The sequence below is a fragment of the Pipistrellus hanaki genome (genome assembly GCF_964339955.1).
Source record: "Pipistrellus hanaki genome assembly, chromosome: 19".
Taxonomy (NCBI): domain Eukaryota; kingdom Metazoa; phylum Chordata; class Mammalia; order Chiroptera; family Vespertilionidae; genus Pipistrellus; species Pipistrellus hanaki.
The window spans coordinates 6,245,925-6,264,233 of record NC_140521.1 but is presented as its reverse complement, the minus strand read 5'-3'; the positions used below and the strand labels follow the sequence as shown (position 1 = coordinate 6,264,233).

The following is an 18,309-nucleotide window of genomic DNA, read 5'->3' as shown; positions in this document are numbered from 1 at the left end:
GTCTGGAGCAGTAAATTACAGTAAAATCTGAGATATCATGTCAGTGTTATCCTTTGCATAGCAGTTAATTGTCTGCATCACTCTCACTGCTACCTCCCTAAGGTACTTATCATGAGAAACCAAGTGCACATGGTGCTGAGCTGGGGACTAATGAAGGTATAAGATCTGAAGGTCAGAGACAATGCTGCCCCCACTACCTTGCTACCCTTGTTCATGGCTGTTAGCCCAATCATACCTATAAGCACCATTAAAGAGTTCGATTGCACTTGGCTTTGAAATACCTGCCTTTTCAACTTATTCTCACAAAAACCCTGTATATTAACTGAATATCTGATAAAAGATTTCACTTTCATAACCACGTTCTTCTTCCTGAAGGGATCTAGGTCACAGTTCACAACCCATTTCCTCACCTCTGCTCACGGTCAGGAATGTCACTGTTTATGAGGGCGGTGGTGACCTGCTGTAGCATTTCCAACACTTCATCACATCCAGTCAGGATCTGGGTGGCAAGAGCCAGAATACTGACCTTGAGCTCCTAGGCAGAAAATACCATAGTGTTATTTTTAAGTTTTGTGATTGAACATGCACTCACAATGACGACATGAAATGACCTATTTTATGATGCATTTCCAAATTAAATGATGAGGTGGCCAAAATAAGCCCAAAGCAGTAAGTTACGTTAGGATGGCAAGTGGCAATTTGATTTGGGAGGCTAAGGTCGGGAGTGCTGACAGAAATAGGCAGTATTTCCCTATAGGGAGAGGAGAGGAATGGGGGGAGGGGGAAGAGAAGCACACGAGTCCCCAGGAGAAAGGCATTTCTCCCATCCCCTCCAGCACAAGGGAGCTCCCGGTGGCCAGCCCCGTGGAAACTGTCCCGTGGAAGAGTGCCGTGGGTAGTATGAGGATAGCTAAAGAGAAAAACAGAACAGTAAAAGGCGCATGTAGAGGCAGTGAGTAAAATGAGACAAAAACACAACATTCTGAAACAGTACAAGTGACCTTTTTCCTTAATGTTTTAAACCATTACACTTGAGCTAAAAATTCAATTAAAATATCAGGCTATTAAGCATTAAAAATAATTATTAGAGAGTTCATGGGAGTACAAATACTAAATAATGTAAGAAACACTAATTAAGATCATAGGAATGTTTAGTTTACAATTATTTTCTATTAAAAAAAAAATCAAACTAACCCATTAGATGGAATCTGTGTTTTTTATTTTTCCCAGAATACTAAACAATCCAGTCTATTCTCACTTTACCAAGATTATTTCTTTCCATGGGTTAAGAATTTACAAACTTTAGCCTTTCAAATAGAAAATACTGGTTTTCATTGTAGAATTTTGTGGGGTCCTTTTCTTTCTTTTTTTTTTTTTTTTTTGGTGTTATTAAGAGAAAGAGAATTCTGAACTGACCAGACGAGATAAAGCGTCATTTAAGTGGTACTGACCATCTGAGCCGTCATCTGCTGACTGCACACCTGGCGGTAGCACAGTGCCAGGTATTTTACATGTCTCGTCTCTAATGCTCACAGCAACCTTACAACAGAGATGTTATTGTCCTTTTTTACTGATTAGGAAACTAAGGCAAGAGAAGGTAATGAATAGTATCAGCAAGTTAAATGATTTATTCATGCATTTCTGCCTAGTTAAAAACTGATTATATAATGAGATAAACTCATAAATATGAATTAGCACGTGCATGATTTACATAGTACATATACATCAAAGAGTGAGAAAAGGGCAAAGTGTAATGAATTTTATCTTTAACTATGGCTTCCTTGGTTAATTTTTCAGTGTGTTTGGTCAACACTTTAGGGAAGAAGCAATTTTTACTGATTTCTCTAATTGTCCCACAAAGATGAAATTCTGAAGATCAATGGAAATACAGCCTTGAGCATCTGTTAAAATTATAACATTATTAAAAATTGTTGGACTGCTATAAAATGCCATGTGCAAACAAATTATTGAATTTACACAGAAGCTAACTTAAAAATAATTACTGAAAATGAAATGAACTACATAAGGTTCAAAATTATTCAATATGAAGATAGTGAGAAAATTATCATCTTTTTAAAGTTATTTGAATCAAGAGATTATAATAAACCAGCCAAAATGTCAAAGTTGTTTAAAGTGTTATGTCCCTGGATTTACTTATATCTCTCTATATATAAATAAAATTTTCAGGTGCATATGAGATCACTTGTAAGAGCCATATTTCATAGTTCTTTAAAAAAGATAAAAATGAACAAAGGCATGAAAAGACTGACAGGAGCACATGGAATGACACAGTATGAGAGTGTCACAAATATGGTAACCACTGTGAAATGACATAAAAATCTATGAAATGAGTGGCTCAATAAAACCTCTCACAAAAATATAAGCTACATGGTGAAATCCGACACCAAAATACACAGAGATTTAGCCAATTAAGCTGTGCTTTACACGCTGGGTAGAAAGCATCGTTAGAATAAAGCTTGGTGTTTACCTGTACCTTCAATGTCTCTCCCTGCAAGGAGTTGTCACTGTCATCATTCTCATCAGGTTTAATCAAAATAGTGTTACTGAGAAGGTGGTTCTGAACTGCCATCAGATAGCGCAGGCAGGAGGATGCAGCCTTCAATACAAACAAGGGCATTTAAATGATCTAGGTCCTACTGAAAGAAGGGATCATGTGATCCACATGTTTTTAAAACATTTCCACAAGGGAAGCAAAAGAGAGAGTACAGAAAACAGACTAAGTTAGTTTCTCAGGTGATTTTTTTTCCCACTTGGCTTTTGATACATAATTTAATACATTTACCATGACTTTCTGCCTTCTGCTACATAATTCTCACTAATCACTCACATACTTGAATTTTTGCCTCTTAATAATTTTCTTCCCCACCCTCGTTCCCCTCCATTCAAGAAGACTACCAAAATCCTTAAAAGAATTTTTGGTTCTTATCAGTCTCTGTAAAACACTGGCAGTTTAGAAAACAATGCTAAATTTCAAATTAACTGGAAGAAAAATCCTCACTATTTTAAACAGAACAAAAACAAGACACTTAAAGCAGGAGGCATCATCTTTACAAAAAGTATATCAAGAGCATTTGTCTAGTTCTACATTTCCAGGACAAGCACAGCCATCCATGGACCTTCATCAATTATGTCCACCCTGTATGCACACACCTCAACATAGGAAAATAAAAACAGAAACAGTGGGTTCAATTTTACTTTCATTAAAAACATTTTTGCTGAGATCTGGTCAAGATGGTGGACACTGCACTCACCTCCTCCCATGATATCAAAATTACAACTAAATTCTAGAACAATCAAACTGGATAAATACATTTTTACTTACAGGCACAGTTGAAAGGAGCTTTTGAAAATCATCTTTAGAAACAGTTTGGCACTTGGTGATTAAGATACAGGATTCGCGTACAACAATCTTCAGAATGTAATGTAAAAGTTCATCATTTAGTCTTGAAATGCAGGAAAAATGTAACAATAAGATACTGATGGTTTAGTAATAAAATAATACATTTTATACAACTGGCATAAAATGATAAATGGGAGATACAAAGCTAATTGGTTCTGAAAGCAAATCATCTTACTAATGATGCTAACAGCTGGGTATATTATTAAATCAAACTAATAGGAACAAAATGGTACCTAAGCACCTAATCCAAGTATCTTATAAACAGCAAAGAAAACCAACACCTTTCTCCCCTCACTAGTTCTAATCACACCCTCACCCTCTCACAAACCAGCAAATTGGGAAACAATGATAAATTTCCCTAGGCCCAAGTTACATTACTGATAAAACTGAAATGTGCTAAATGGCAACTGTTAGATTGTCTAATGAATGATCTATGGTTTAAACTTAACACGCTAGCTATACTAGATATTAAAGGAGACTAAAGTTGATCACATTTAATATACATTTATTCATGAGAAAAACACAAAGAGCTAGCACCGATTAAGATAACTGGTGTCACCTGTAATGATCATCGTCCTCGCTGCCAAATCGGTTGTTCTGAAGCTGCTCAGCTAAGTTGGTTAGGATCACATCCCGCAGCTGGGAGAGGCCACTGTTTCTCTCTCCTAACACAGAACAAAGCTCCATAAACAACCCTGGTACTGACAAGGATTTATTAAAAAACAAAACAAAACGTATTTTTAACAAGCAGACTGTCGATAACCTAGCACCCAACACTTGTACTTACCTTACATAAGCAAGGAGTAAGAACACATCACAGACAATGTGACTTATTTAATGGTGCATCCTGATTTAAGTGGAGTTACCCCATTGATATATCATAAAGTGTGACTTCTAACTCCTTAATTTTAATGTTGCTTATAAATACAGTGTCTTTGGCATGGTGAATTTTGTTGTTCAGTCTAACTTTGAAGTTGCATTTTTAAAAAGAATATTTTTATTGATTTCAGAGAGGAAGGGAGAGGGAGAAAGAGATAGAAACATCAATGATGAGAGAGAATCATTGATTGGCTGACTCCTGCACACCCTCTACTGGGGATTGAGCCTGCAACCCAGGCATGGGTCCAAATCGAACCTGGGACCCTTCAGTCCATAGGCCCACGCCCTATCCACTGAGCCAAACCAGCTAGGGCTGAAGTTGCATTTTAATATGTGGGAAAAAACTGGCTTGGAGATCCCCAAGAAGTCATTATCTTTGATGTTCATTAAAAACCTACAAGCAGGTACAGTTTCTAAGCAGAGGAGAAAGGTTTATAGAGCTTGAAGGTATATAAAACATGGTTTTTGTTTCCAATTCAGTTGAAGTGTTGGCATATGTGCAGATACATTTTAAAAATTAATGCTGACTAACAGATATGAAGGGGAAAAATCTATTATCTTACTATCCAGTTGTTTCCTTAGGGACAAAAAAGAATGATAGTTCAAGGATAATCAAAGAATAATTCTCACCTTCTGTTAAGACCAGCTTAAGTAAGTTATTGATTTCAGTTTCACCCGGGTACAAGATATTTAAACCAGAGCTGAAATGACAAAAAAAAAGTCAAATGCTTTTAGACAAATGTTCTAGAAAACCCAAACTCTAAAAATTTTTATTTTTATAAACATGCCAGTTTGGTTACATAGCACTCTGAGGGACAGTTCATCACTAACAAGCAGCTGAATCTAAATTCATGTTGTGGTATAGTCCACTGATGGTTTCCCTATCTTTCTCTTGTCTGTGAGTTACCAAAATAATAACTTCAATGAGGCCAGATGCAGAACTAGTTAAAGAGAATTTAGCTATAAAAAAAATCAATGGAGTCAAACCTGCTATATATGCAGACTGTGCCCTCCAAAATAGTATTTGAGAAGGGGACTTTCTAATTCTCAGCTTTTCCCAAAAATCATATTGCAAATAACACCAGAATTTTTATTTTTTTTTATTTTATGAGATTCAATATATAATAAATATACAATTGGTATGTTTTAACCTATATATACACACCCATGAAAATATCACCACTATCAAGATAGTGAAGGTAATAACCATCAGCCCCAGAAGCTGTCCTGTGGCACTAGATTTTAATTTTTGCCTTAATGCTCTCAACAAAAAGAGCCCCAAAGCATGATCTACTGTGGAAGGAAAAATTGCCCTCCCCTTTGCTCACCCCTGTCATATGGTACTTCCAAACCAAGCACTTAGTTCTCTCTTGGTCACTAAATTATATTTGATTATAATAAGGCCATATTCCTGGATAAAAGCTCGTTGTACTAATGTGTATATTAAATGACAATAGAAAATGGTCCAAAAACTCTGCCCTCTTGACTAACAAGGTTTTTAAGTAGATTTTTAAAAGGTAAACGTTGTTGAGCACTTACTTTGTGTTTAATAAGATAAGCCTTATCTTATTAAAATCTCACAAACCTATATTTTATACTTATTTTATAACTGAGGAAACAGAAGACTTAAGGTTATAGCCAGTAAATGGCAGAGCAAAGACTAGAACCCAGATCTGCCTGCTGCCAAAGTTGGATTCGTAACCAACCTGCCACACTTTCTCTCAAGGGAGATGAACATCCACTTATAAACCATCAAAACATCCACTTAAGGGTTCGTGTGTGTGTGTGTGTGTGTGTGTGTGTGTGTGTGTGTTTGTGTGTGTGTGTCTTTTTTTTTTTTTTTTTTTTTAAGATCCAATGATGATGTTAGGTACACAGATGGCATGGGTCCTCTGGGAGTGGGGCCATAGCCTCTGTCCAGTTGAATTATCCTCTGTTCACAAGGTCCTGATGGATGGGATGGGAGAAGAGATGTCTATGCTACCAGCTGGCTGAGAAAATCATGATGCAATGCAAGGGAAGCATTTTGAAGAGAGCACTATGAAAATTACTTGATTACCTGATGGCAAGGCAGACTTCCTTCTGAATTTCAGGGCAAATTTGATCTTTTGGTGCCATCAACAGCTGCCAAAGAAGCAATCCTGATCGTCGAATGATGTCTCGATTCCTTTCAGTTTGTGGGCTGAAGAAAAATTTAAATACCACCTACAGAAACATAAAGGGCATGTCTAAAAGTGCTCATTATACTGGGGATAAAATTATCCCTCTGGAGAAAGTACATGTAGATATTCTTATGAATAGATTTTTAACCACAATCTCTTCTATTGTGTAATGGTATAATTACAGTAAATATTGTACATAGATCAGTGACAATGAACTACATATAGCAATATTCCATTAACTGCTGTGCAATGAATATGATGATAATCCTACTTCTAGGATTAGCGTGTGGTAAGATGCAAAACAGTAATGTTGCTAAATTTTCTTCTGATAGAAATTAGCTTGCTGAAGCCAAGGTGTGTGTTTGTTTTTTCCTCTAATATCTTATTTATCTCAAAACAGTGCATTTGTCTTATACCCATAGTGTGGGGAAGTGGGTTTTTGATATCTAAATCCAGCCTAGTATCAGGACTGCTCAGGGCCTATTCAAGAAGATAAATAATCCTTTCCACTAATATCTACAGGGTAAAACAAGATCATTGTTAGAGTATTAAATTTGACAGTAAAATAGTAGTCAAGTTTTTGGCTAATTTAAATTGGCTAGTTAAAATAAGCAAATATTCTAGAAAAATTAATTGTTCTGGACAAAAAGCTGTTCCTAAAGTGTTAACTAAAAATTTTTATTGGTAGTTCATCTCATGGTAAAATTGCATAACATGTAATGAACCTAAAGCAGTCATATTTTAGTGCAAAAAATTAAAATTTAAAAGCTATTAAGACTACATTATAAAACTTTCAAAAGCCTCCTAATATTTAAATTAAAAAAGGGGGGATAGTAGAAGAATATCAAGTAAGGAAAAATATCCTGTAAGTAAATTACATCTAGACATTTTTTACTTAGAAAATTAACTTTCATTTATAATGCTAACAGCAAGACAACCATGTAAAACATACATGGTGTCAAAACAAGCCAAAGGAAAATAGTTTGGGCAAAAAATGAAAAAGGATCGCAAGTCAAATTTATAGAAAAGATTCCTTTATTAACTTTTGGTCGAGAATATGTTTGTATACTTTCAGAAAACAACTCCGAGATCATGTGGATTCCTGCAACAGAGAGGAATTGACAGGACTACTCCAGTGATGAAGACAGAAGAGAAACAGTGTAGAGATGGAAGATGCTGATGATACCTTGCCATACTAGCAGACAGCAGCTGTGTGTTGCTGCAGGTTGCCCAAGACCAAACCAGAGAGGGTTGGACCTGCATTACCACCATTTGTCCACCATCCAGAACTGAAATATCTTTGCTGACATGTACACATAAGGAACTGTTCGACATTGAAATTGGGATTCAAAAGAACTGTTGGCTCAGAAAGAAACTCACTACAGACTGATTCATTTGCCTCTCAGCATAACCATTGTGGCTTGTCTCATTTTTGGTTCTTATAAGTGAACTTCTACTAGCATATGATCTCACTCATCTAGGGGAAATGATGAACAACACAGACTGATGAGCAAGAATAACATCGATCAAACTGTCGGATCTCAGAGGGAAGGTAGGGGAGGGTGGGGATAAGGAGGAGAAATCAACCAAAGAACTTGTGTGCATGCATATGAGCCTAACCAGTGGTCATGGACAACAGGGGCGGGCATGCGTGGGGAGGGGTTTGGGATGGGAATGGGGGGATAAGGACAAATATGTGATACCTTAATCAATAAAGAAATTAAAAAAAAATAACAGTGCATTTACCTGAAAGACAACAAGAATGCAGCGTATGATACAGGTGTCTCCATTAACCATGGCCTTCTCCATAATGTCACAAATACTGCTGAGATGGTGAGCTTCGATCGGATGCTGTTTGCCCAGGACACTTGTGATTGGAAGATTTGGATTGGTAGCAAGAAGATTGAGTTGGTGTATGCACATCGCACCAACGTGGTGCAATAATTGGTTTATAACCTCATTTGTGGTTATAGCCTCTTCTAGAAAATGAAAAGGAAACTCAGTGAGAAAACTCCTCTGTGGGCAGTCCCCAAGGAGCAGTCTTTTGACCTACAAAAGGTGCACACTAGGAGACAGTATCTTGGTCCCAGTCTCTTCAGTTACTGCTAGAGAATCTTTCTCCCTGCCAACGTCCTGAAGTGAAAACACTTGGGAATTATCTTATTTTTTTAGAGCACAAGTAGCTACCACCCTTTCTATATCTTAACAATCAGCTAAATGCTTTGCAGGCAGTACCTTACAATATCATTATAAACTTTGACTATTTTAGCCCCGTTTTGTAAAGGAGTAAATCAAGAGCCAGGGGGTTTAAGCTATTGAGTGGTAAAGCTGGAACTTGAATTCAGGCCATTTCAGCTCAGAGCCCATGCTGGTAATCATCCTAATAAAATCTCTCCGTCTTCTATGGCTCCTCTATGGTAGAACTCACCATCTTTCCCTGATCCACAACACTGCAGCATTTTAACCTCATTTAGTCACCACAGCCTAAACAGCCTTTGATCCAACCTTGTGAGGGTTGACAAGCATCTTATATAATCACAAATTCACGAAATGGAGGTGAAAATTCAAATAGGCAAAGCACCAAAAAAAAAAAAAAAAAAAAAAAAAAAGATTGCTTTTTTCCTGCTAAAAGAGCTGAAATGAACTGCCTAAAAAGAATAGGAAAGGAGGTAATCTTGGAGAGGCAGGCCTGGAGGGGGGGGACCTTACAGCCGCAAAAGGGTTGTGGGCACTGAGAACTTTGAGAAAAGAACTCAAGGAAACTGAGAGAAAGTCAACTTTGCCAAAAGTAAACTTTTCGATTACTTTTTAATCCTAACATCAGACTGGGGCCCACTGATTCTGTGTCTTTTGAGTCCTGATCTTACAACAATAGAATTCAAGTTCATACTCTCAGTCTTTACTGAGAGTGCTGCGGGCATGTGTTTTCCCCATGCTCTGCTCCAAGTCAAGTCAGCCTCCGCTGGCCACAACCATGCTGGTTGTACAATCTGCCCCAACCTGGTGGAATTAGTGAGCTGATCAAGCTTGAGGTGGGAGATGGGAGCATCCTCAGCTAAGAACACTGCAGAGTTCAGGTTTTGTTTGTTTTTAAATGAATACCCACTTCTCAGTTTGGTGTATGCCTTTGTCAATTTCCAGAGCCTAGAAATAGTTGTTTCTGATACTTTGTTTTATCATTGCTTTATAGGGAGAGAATCTGCTGAGCTACTCACCCCTCCATACCACTAGCGCTGACTTCAATGCCAGGAGGTGTGAGTACTTATTAACTTAATGTTGCTTTCTGGCAGTGACACCTCCCCATGACAACCTGCCTCTCGCTAAGGGTCACCTCCATCCCTTTCCAGAAGAGAAGCAGAGGAAACACAGGGCCTGGTGCGGAGCCCAATTCCTACTTCATGGATGAGAAATGCCCATGAAATCACCACCCTCGTTAGCCGAGCACAAAAGGTGGTTTTGTGTGCTGGCTGCTCCACTGTCCTGTCAGCCAACAGGAGGAAAAGCAGCACTAAAAGCACCCCAAATCAAGATGAGTGGGAAACCACGCCAATAAACACATTTTGGGGGGAAAAATATATTAAGAGCCTTAATATTAAGAAATATAAAGATCCTTTATTGATAATTCTATCTAATTATAAGCTTATATATAAATAAGTTATCAAGATAAAACATTATAAGAGCATATAATCACATGCCAAGTACAAATAAATAAGTAATTTTTGTGCCAAAGTTCTGACAATTGCAGAAGAAACGTAATCTTTCTGTAAAAAAGTCTATGGACTACCTCAAAAGCTATTTATTTATACACTTATTTCCTTAACCATAAACCAATCAGATAGCAAGGATAGGTTTCTAAGTTCCAAGAGGGAAGGCTGTTGACCCATTTTGTTGCCTGGGCCATGTTCTCACTTCCTCTGCTGCTGTATTCTGCTATTTCACAGGGAAAAGCTCTTCCTATAAGACTGAGTGAGCCTCACCTCTGGGCTCAGTGATGATGTGGCTGACTCCGAGTCTCTGGCAGACGTAATGGAAGGCCTGATTCCCAGGATTACACCACTGATCGATATAGTCATTCGAGCAGGTCCACAGCATGTTGTTCACTGTATCATAACAGGCACCTGCAAAAACAGCATTCTCTATTCAACTGTCGCGTCAACCTCCGCTGTATACAAAGTTCTTCATGAGCACTGCCAAAGAATGCAAAGGCCAGGGTTCTCCCCGAGGCTGACAATCCACACCTACTCCCATATATTTACTTAGCAAAGCATTAGACTGGGGCTCAATACAAAGGCAGGATTCAATTTCTACTTTGCTTAACTCCTATGTGAAAAATGAAAGTGGAAGAGACAGTTCTCAGTAACTGACTTATGAGTGACCCTTTTCATTCCCAAAAAGTTCTAAATTGCTTACATTAAAATCTGGATATAATAGCACTAGTTAACGTAACACCCAATAAAAGCCTTAGTAACTAAGCCCAAAACTTAAGATATGAGCTTCCTAGGAGCCAAGGCAAAGAGAAAAATATTATATAATGCCCATTTTCAAACAATAAGAAGTATACCAATTCCTCACAGGAAATAAACCTTTTAATTGCATGAACTTTGAAGTTTTTTTATAGGCATCATTACACAACCTAATGAACAGTATCTTCAACAGCAACTTATGCAGAGGAATTTCACATGGCAATTTCTCATATCAACCCTCATTAAACAATAGTATAAAAAAATCTTTCCTTCCAGGAAACTGGAATACCACAGGAAATTGGCAAGATTTTTTGAGAGATACTGCTAAAACTCTGAATTTTCCAAGGAGATGTGGGCATTTAGTTCTTACCCAATCCAGGCACAAGAGCACCACGTCCCAGGGAGCTTCCAGCAGCATCTATGAGATCGGCCCGACTTGTGAACTGACCATCCGAAATATTATACACCAAGCTAGAGGCTAGGACTTCGGAAACAAAAATTAAGCTGTTTAATAAGCCTTAAAACGGTGCTCAGTATACTTTCAACGTTTAAACTTGAGATTCTCAACCAGACTATCATAAAAACCACCCCTTTTTGTTGTCTATTGATGGTAACAGGATATACATACACATTAAGACCACAAAAAGAACACTGTGACAAAATATCTTCCTAAACAGTGAACCATATTTTTGAAAGTGGTTTTTAAATGGCCACTTTTGCGTAAAGGCTTTTTAAAAAAAATATAGGTTAGCAAAAGGAGTTATGATCATTAACACCACAAGGTAACATTTACAAGAAATACTTTACATACAGTCGGTGCTCAATAAAGGTTAGTGGACACAAACAGCTCGATGGCTGTCCTCTCAGGCAGGGACTCCAAACCTTGGAGACACTTGGCCTTTCCCTTCACACTGGATAAGGTGAGTGACAAGTATGGCCCTAGGTGTCTGGGTTTGAATTACAGCTCTGCCACTTCTGTGTGATCCTGGGAAATTTATTAAACCTCTCAGTTTCCTCATGTGCAAAGTGGAGATAATTAAAGTGCCAATCTTATACAGTTCTTGTGAAGAACAAACAAGTTAAAAAATGTCCAGGATCTATACCAGCTCATATGCACTAGCTGCTATTGATATTATTTTCTCCCCCGCTTTCAAACATAAAATTCGAGCCCTGTGTCACTTGAGCTTGTTTTTCTTGTTCCCATCACCCTAGGAATCCAGATCCTCATCGTGCCTGACTGTGCCCTTTGTTTCTGTTCTATTTCCTACTGTTCTGTCCTGCACAGCTCAAAATGGTCTTCCCCAAATCTTTTTCATTATACCATGCATATGTTCACCATGCATATGCCTTTCCCCCCACTTGGCCAGGTTATGAATAATACAGTTTTTCATAACTTAAACTCAAGACCTCATTTAGTCACTCCCTTCCACACCACCCCCAATGGCCCTTTCTTTCTGATTCCACAGCACTTTTATCAGCTTCCCATAGTCCAGGCACTGATACACCATCGCATATCATTTTCCAATTGTTTCTCACAACCACATCATTTCTCCCAACCAGACTATGAGCTCCTCAAGGCTAGCACCACTTCTACTTGCTGAATAGAGTCCCCCACTCTCCCCACCCCCACCCCCAACCCCGCTCCCCGGCCAGTTACAAATGTGGAAGAGAACACAGAAAGAATTTCAATATTTATTGATTTGTTGGTCTAAAATAGACTCCCTGTGTAAGCTATATCCTAGTGAAAAAATAGCCCGGTGAAGATCTCCTTTAATCAAATGGGGCCAATTTCAACTGAGAGAAAAAGCCATGTCAAGAAGACTAAAAAGAGTTTCATAAGACTAAGAATAGTCAATAAAAAGACAACCCAATTTTAAAATGCCCGAAGGACATGAATAGGTATTTCTCCAAAGGAGATATACAAATGGCCAATAAGCACAAGAAAAGGTGTTTAACATCATTAGTCATTAGGGAAATACAAATCAAAACCACAATGAGTTACACTTCATACCCACTAGAATGGCTATAATAAAAATAAAAAGGGAGAATAACAGATGTTGGTAAGGATATGAGAAATTGGAGCCATTATACATTGCTGATGAAATGGAAAATATTGAGTCCCCTTGGGAAACAGTTTGGCAGTCCCTCCAAAGGGTAACCATACAGTTACCATTTAACCCAGAATTCAACTCTAAAGTATAAACTCAAGAGATATAAAAACAAAAACCTGTACATGAATTTTAGCATTGTTTAAAATAGCCAAAAAGTATAAACCCAAATGTCAAACAAAACAGAAGAAATGTCTAAAATAAAATTCACTTACTTTTTAAAGACGACAAACCACTCGTTCCACCAAAAAGAGACCGGGTGGCAGAGCTGCCTGATCCCCCGGGAGGCGGGACCAGCATCACCAAGTATGTGCCACAGGTGTATATGGGCGTCTTCCGAAGCATTTTTAGGGGCAGCCCACAGCTAGTATTCGCTGATGAAAAGAATGAAAGTGGTGAGTAGAAATATTTTACACACATTAATTTGGTTAGCAAAACAGATCAGAGGATAATAAGGGGTCCCCAAATTCATACAAGAAAATACCCAAATTCAGAAAATAGAACAGGAAGTAACAAGCTAAGGAAAAAATAATGATTTTCTGGCTCCCTAGTCTGGCTTCAAGCCTCCTGTGACTTGTGGAAATAAAATAGCATCCTTCTTAAATTCTAATATAAACTAGTAAGTATTTAATTTGATAGTCTCATAATGAATTAATAACAAATATTTTCCTAACATTTCAATATGTAAAAGAATTAAGGCATAAAATTGCATAAAATTCATTAAACACATTAATCCAGATCCATTTTTTCTACCTTTATTTCTTACTACAGTTGATGATCTGGTATAAATTCACATAGTTGGTATGTAATTTGTAAAATCTTCAAGAATAATAGTTTTTAATCTTTTCTGGGCTATAGATAACCTCAAAAATTGGATGAAAATTATGATGCATACATACGTTATTTAAAACCATGGGGGAGATTGTTTATCCCACCCAGATAAGAACGCCTGGTTTAAAAGTACAGAATAGTGTGTTTAGTAGGTGACCTTTTATTAAAAATAGGAGGGAAATAAGAACACAAATTTGTCTTTCATTTTATTTGCATAAAGAACTCTGTAAAGATTAAGATTAATACAGTTACTTATAGGGGCAGGTTGGGGGCAAAATATATAATAGAATACACCAAGATTTCTCTACATATAACTTTTAATGTTGTTTTTACTTTTCAAATTCTATAAATGTATCATCCATTCTAAAATATTAAAGTACAAACACTAAATGAAATTCTAGAAAAAGCAATCTCTGCTGTGGGAGGTTTGCCTCTTACTTGCTTGGTCAAGATCGTAATTGGTGGGAGACAATGTTAAATATGAGCTTTTTACATTTACGAAGTGTGTGCTAAACATAAAATCAATTAATGAGAAGGTGTTTATGGTTAAAGATAAAGCTGTTTTAAATTATTACAGATACATGCTAATTCATATCCATAGCCAACAACATGTATTAGTATGGAATTTTTTTTTAAATGGGCAATAATTGGAAAGAAACAAAAAGGTGAATTATGTAGAGCGAAGTGCTTTTGTATGGTGCACTGCAAGTGCTCAATAAAATGTACTGCCTGGGGAGCATTTGAGGTCTTGCTCCCTGGCATGAGTCGTCAGTCTGGCTCAAGCAGACTTACAAAATTAAAAAAATATATCTACTGCCTGAATCCACAGGCAGCTCTCACTAATTATTCATCAAGCCAAGAAAAGACATGGAGGAATTTTCATGCATATTACTAAGTGAAAGAAGCCAATCTGAAAAGTCTACATACTGTATGATTCCAACTATATGACATTCTGGAAAAGGAAAAACTATGAAGATAATTAAAGAAGTCAGGGAGGGCCAGCATTTGGGGGTGGGGAGGGACGAATAAATAGGCAGAGAACAAAGGACTTTTAGGGCAGTGAAACTACTCTCCATGACACCGTAATGATGGCTACCTATCCTTATGCGTTTGTCCAAACCCAAAGAATGTAACCTGAGGTAATGATGGACTTTGGGTGATGACGATTTGTCCACATAGGCTCATCAGTTGTAACAACTATACCATCTGCTGCAGGATGCTGATGAGGGAGACTACGCATGTGTCAGGGCAGGCAGTATATAGGAATTATTAGTCCCTTCCTCTTAAGCTTGCTGTGAACCTAAAACTGCTCTAAAAAATAATCTTAAATTATAGGTATCTAGCTGAGTGGAGCTATCCAAGCTGACAGGTGGTAAGTGAAGGGCAGCATACCTGCTTGGTCCTCTTTCAGTGTGTTGGAAATGGTGGAGCCAGTGAGGGCGGCCAGCGTAGCAGATGGGGAAGCTCTGTAGCGGGAAAGTCTGCTAAGAAGCATCTCGTTAATGCTTTTCGCAGACTCACCCTCTTTTCTCATTAGAATTGTGCGTTCCTGAAGTGGACTGGCAACATACACACCATTTTCAACCTAATATTTAGAGAAAAAGAGGTCCTTAAATGACATCTATTTGCATGTAGTTAGCAAGTTTCTATTTGAGAATTGCATTACCTAGTTGCGCAAAACCATTTCCAAAAATTGTACTTGAGTAGGGGTAAACCTCAAAACCTAAGTGCTCCACAGAAACTTCTGAGAACAAAGGAAAGGCCATGCAAAGTTTGAGAGCTTTCATTCTTCATAATAGCCCAGTTCCTAAAAGTAATGAGCCGAGTTTAATAAATTCTACAAAAGGTCGTTGATTAAAATTTCTTATATTGAATTCCTCAGGCAGCTCTTGCTAATTACAAGCATCTGACAGGTACAAGTACACTGAGAGGAAAACAAATCAGTTTTTTATTTACTATTAATATGAAGTACAACTAGGAGGGTAATGTCTTCTTGAAATCGAATTAGTGGCTAAAACCCAAACTCTGCATTAACAGCAGTTAACATTAGCCCCAGCTGCTCGGGCACTGGAAGCGCAGTTCTAGAGAAAGGCAGACTTTGTTTGCTAAAAATATATGCCAACATCAACTGGATCCTTGCTGGTGCTTGGCAGGTCCTCATTCATCACTTGATTGTTCCCCAGCAAAATCCCTGGAGTGGTGATTTCAAAATTCCTTTACCAATTTTGAGCTTGACTTTAAGCAGACCACTTGGCAATCTTTATTGCAATGCAGATCCAGACCACTTACTGTAAGCTGCTCACACTCATCTCTCTTCCAACTCAAGAACCTTTGTTTTCAGCCTTGTTATTGTTCCTTTCCTCTTTATTTAGAGGAAGAAGCACTTCACCTCATATTATTTAAGGTTAAGTCTTCCACCTCCGCCTCCTCTCTAACTGTTCTCTTAATTATGTCTGCTCCTTCATTGCCAGTGTCTTCCTCTCTATTAACTTACTGGTTTCAAATATTCACAGGTTTCTAGATCTTAAACACAAGCGTGGTGGCCCATGGAAATACCATCCCTTTTCTCCACTTCCACTTGCTGTCCAATTTCTCACATATATCTCATGCTGCTTCTGCATCCCACACCTCCTTCCAGACTAGGCTCCTGGATCTGGCTGAAGTCTCAGAAACTGGTGCCACCAATAGAGGTGGCCACGGCTGGCCTACAGCTGTAGGGCATAGAGATAAAAGGGAATAGGAGTACAAAGTGGAACGGCTTATAAGAAGCAAATAAAAAGCAAAGCAATCCAAAGTAAAAATTTGGTTACAGAAGAGGCAAGAGAAAGCAAGCAATCTCAGGAGCATAGCCAGGAAGGAGATGTGCAGAGTAGCACCTACTGTGTGCTGGGCAGTGTTCTAGGACCTAAGGACACAGCAGAACACAAAAGAGACCAAAATCCTGGAGCTGACATTCTAGGCAAGGGAGACAGTGAAGAAATAAGCAAATAACAGGTAAAATAAGAACCATGAAGAAAAATAAAACAGGGCAAAAGAGATTAAAAAAAAAGACATGATTTTATTTTACATGAAATATTTTATACAGATTGGTAAGAAAGGACTTTCTGATAAGGTGATATTTGAGCAGAGACCTAAAAAGTGAGAGACTATGTATGCCATGTGGTTATCTGTAGGATTCCAGCACAAAGGTCCCCAGATGGGAGCACACTGGGTATTTTGGCATGTCAGCAAGGAGGCCAGCTGTGGCTAGAGTGGCACGAGAGCAGCGAGTGTGGCTGGTGCAGAGAGTGACAGGTGAAGAGGGGGCCCGAATCATGCAGCACCTTTCCAGAGGCAGTAAGTTTGAGATACACTTTGAAGGTAGAGCAGGAGCATCTGCTGACTGGACATAGAATTTGGGAAGGAAAAAAGCAGAATCAAGAGTGACACCAAAGGTCTCTGGCCAGCACTGGCAGGTCACAGACACCATTAACTGAAACAGGAAAACCCATGGGAGGGGCAGGAAAAGTCTCATATTCTACGCATATACAAATAAACACCCACATCCATACCCATCTAGAGTTCTCGGGACAGGCTTTGGCTAAGAAGCAAATGTGAGCATCATCAGTTTATAGAGGTGTTTAAAATTTTAAGACAAGATGAGATCAATTGAGCAAGTTAGAGAGATAGCAGGGGCCCTGAAAATAGGTCCTGGCACATGTGATTGTTGAAAAGGTAGAAAGATGAGACTGAGTAGGAACAACCAGTGATAGAAGTTCTATGGAGTTTCCCACAAGGCTAATGAAAACAATTTCAAGAATGTGGGAGGTGCTGAAACCGGTTTGGCTCTGTGGATAGAGCGTCAGCCTGCAGACTGAAGGGTCCCGGGTTTGATTCGGGTCAAGGGCATGTACCTTGGTTGTGGGCACATCCCCAGCAGGGGGCGTGCAAGAAGGCAGCTGATCGATGACTCTCTCTCTCTCATCAATGTTTCTAACTCTCTCTCTCCCTTCCTCTCTGTAAAAAATCAATAAAATATATTTAAAAAAAAAGAATGTGGGAGTGGTAAAGCACATTAAAAACTCCTAAAAGGTCAAGTCAAATTAAGAGCTGACCTTGAATTTATTAATGAGGAAGTCCCTGGTGAATTTGAGAAGAGCTGTTTTGGTGGTGTGATAAGGATACAAGACTGAATAAAGTGGCTCAAGAGAGAATAGAGAGGAAAGAACGTAAAAACAGTAAGAATAGCTCTTTGAAGAGCATTGCTGTAAGGGGACACCAGAAATAGGGGAGTGGAGGCAGGTATGGGTCCTGGGAGTTGTTTTTTAAAGACAGGATATCCTCTAACACAGCAGTCGCCAAACTTCTGGACCTCTCGGACCAGACCACAGTTGGCGGCCTCTGCTCTAACGTATTTGTACGCTGTAGTAAATGGTCCATTGAGAGAGGAAAGCTGCTAATATAGG

At 38.5% G+C, this 18,309-nt stretch overlaps 1 protein-coding gene across 5 annotated transcripts in view; it reads right to left on the bottom strand.

Annotated features, from left to right (window-relative positions):
- Window positions 1-18,309, bottom strand: part of HECTD4 (HECT domain E3 ubiquitin protein ligase 4) — a 140,970-nt gene that overhangs the window by 75,189 nt on the left and 47,472 nt on the right. For 3 of the 5 annotated variants that reach the window (XM_084868116.1, XM_084868117.1, XM_084868119.1), the window contains exons 8-18: window positions 15,257-15,449; window positions 13,249-13,407; window positions 11,296-11,409; window positions 10,440-10,580; window positions 8,209-8,441; window positions 6,360-6,505; window positions 4,931-5,001; window positions 3,981-4,086; window positions 3,344-3,464; window positions 2,489-2,617; window positions 411-535 (exon numbers count right to left, since the gene is read on the bottom strand). In XM_084868116.1, coding sequence (XP_084724242.1) covers window positions 411-535; window positions 2,489-2,617; window positions 3,344-3,464; window positions 3,981-4,086; window positions 4,931-5,001; window positions 6,360-6,505; window positions 8,209-8,441; window positions 10,440-10,580; window positions 11,296-11,409; window positions 13,249-13,407; window positions 15,257-15,449 — 1,538 coding nt within the window. The remainder of the gene's footprint in view (window positions 1-410; window positions 536-2,488; window positions 2,618-3,343; window positions 3,465-3,980; window positions 4,087-4,930; window positions 5,002-6,359; window positions 6,506-8,208; window positions 8,442-10,439; window positions 10,581-11,295; window positions 11,410-13,248; window positions 13,408-15,256; window positions 15,450-18,309) is intronic. The other 2 variants (XM_084868118.1, XM_084868120.1) reach the window with 1 other exon arrangement.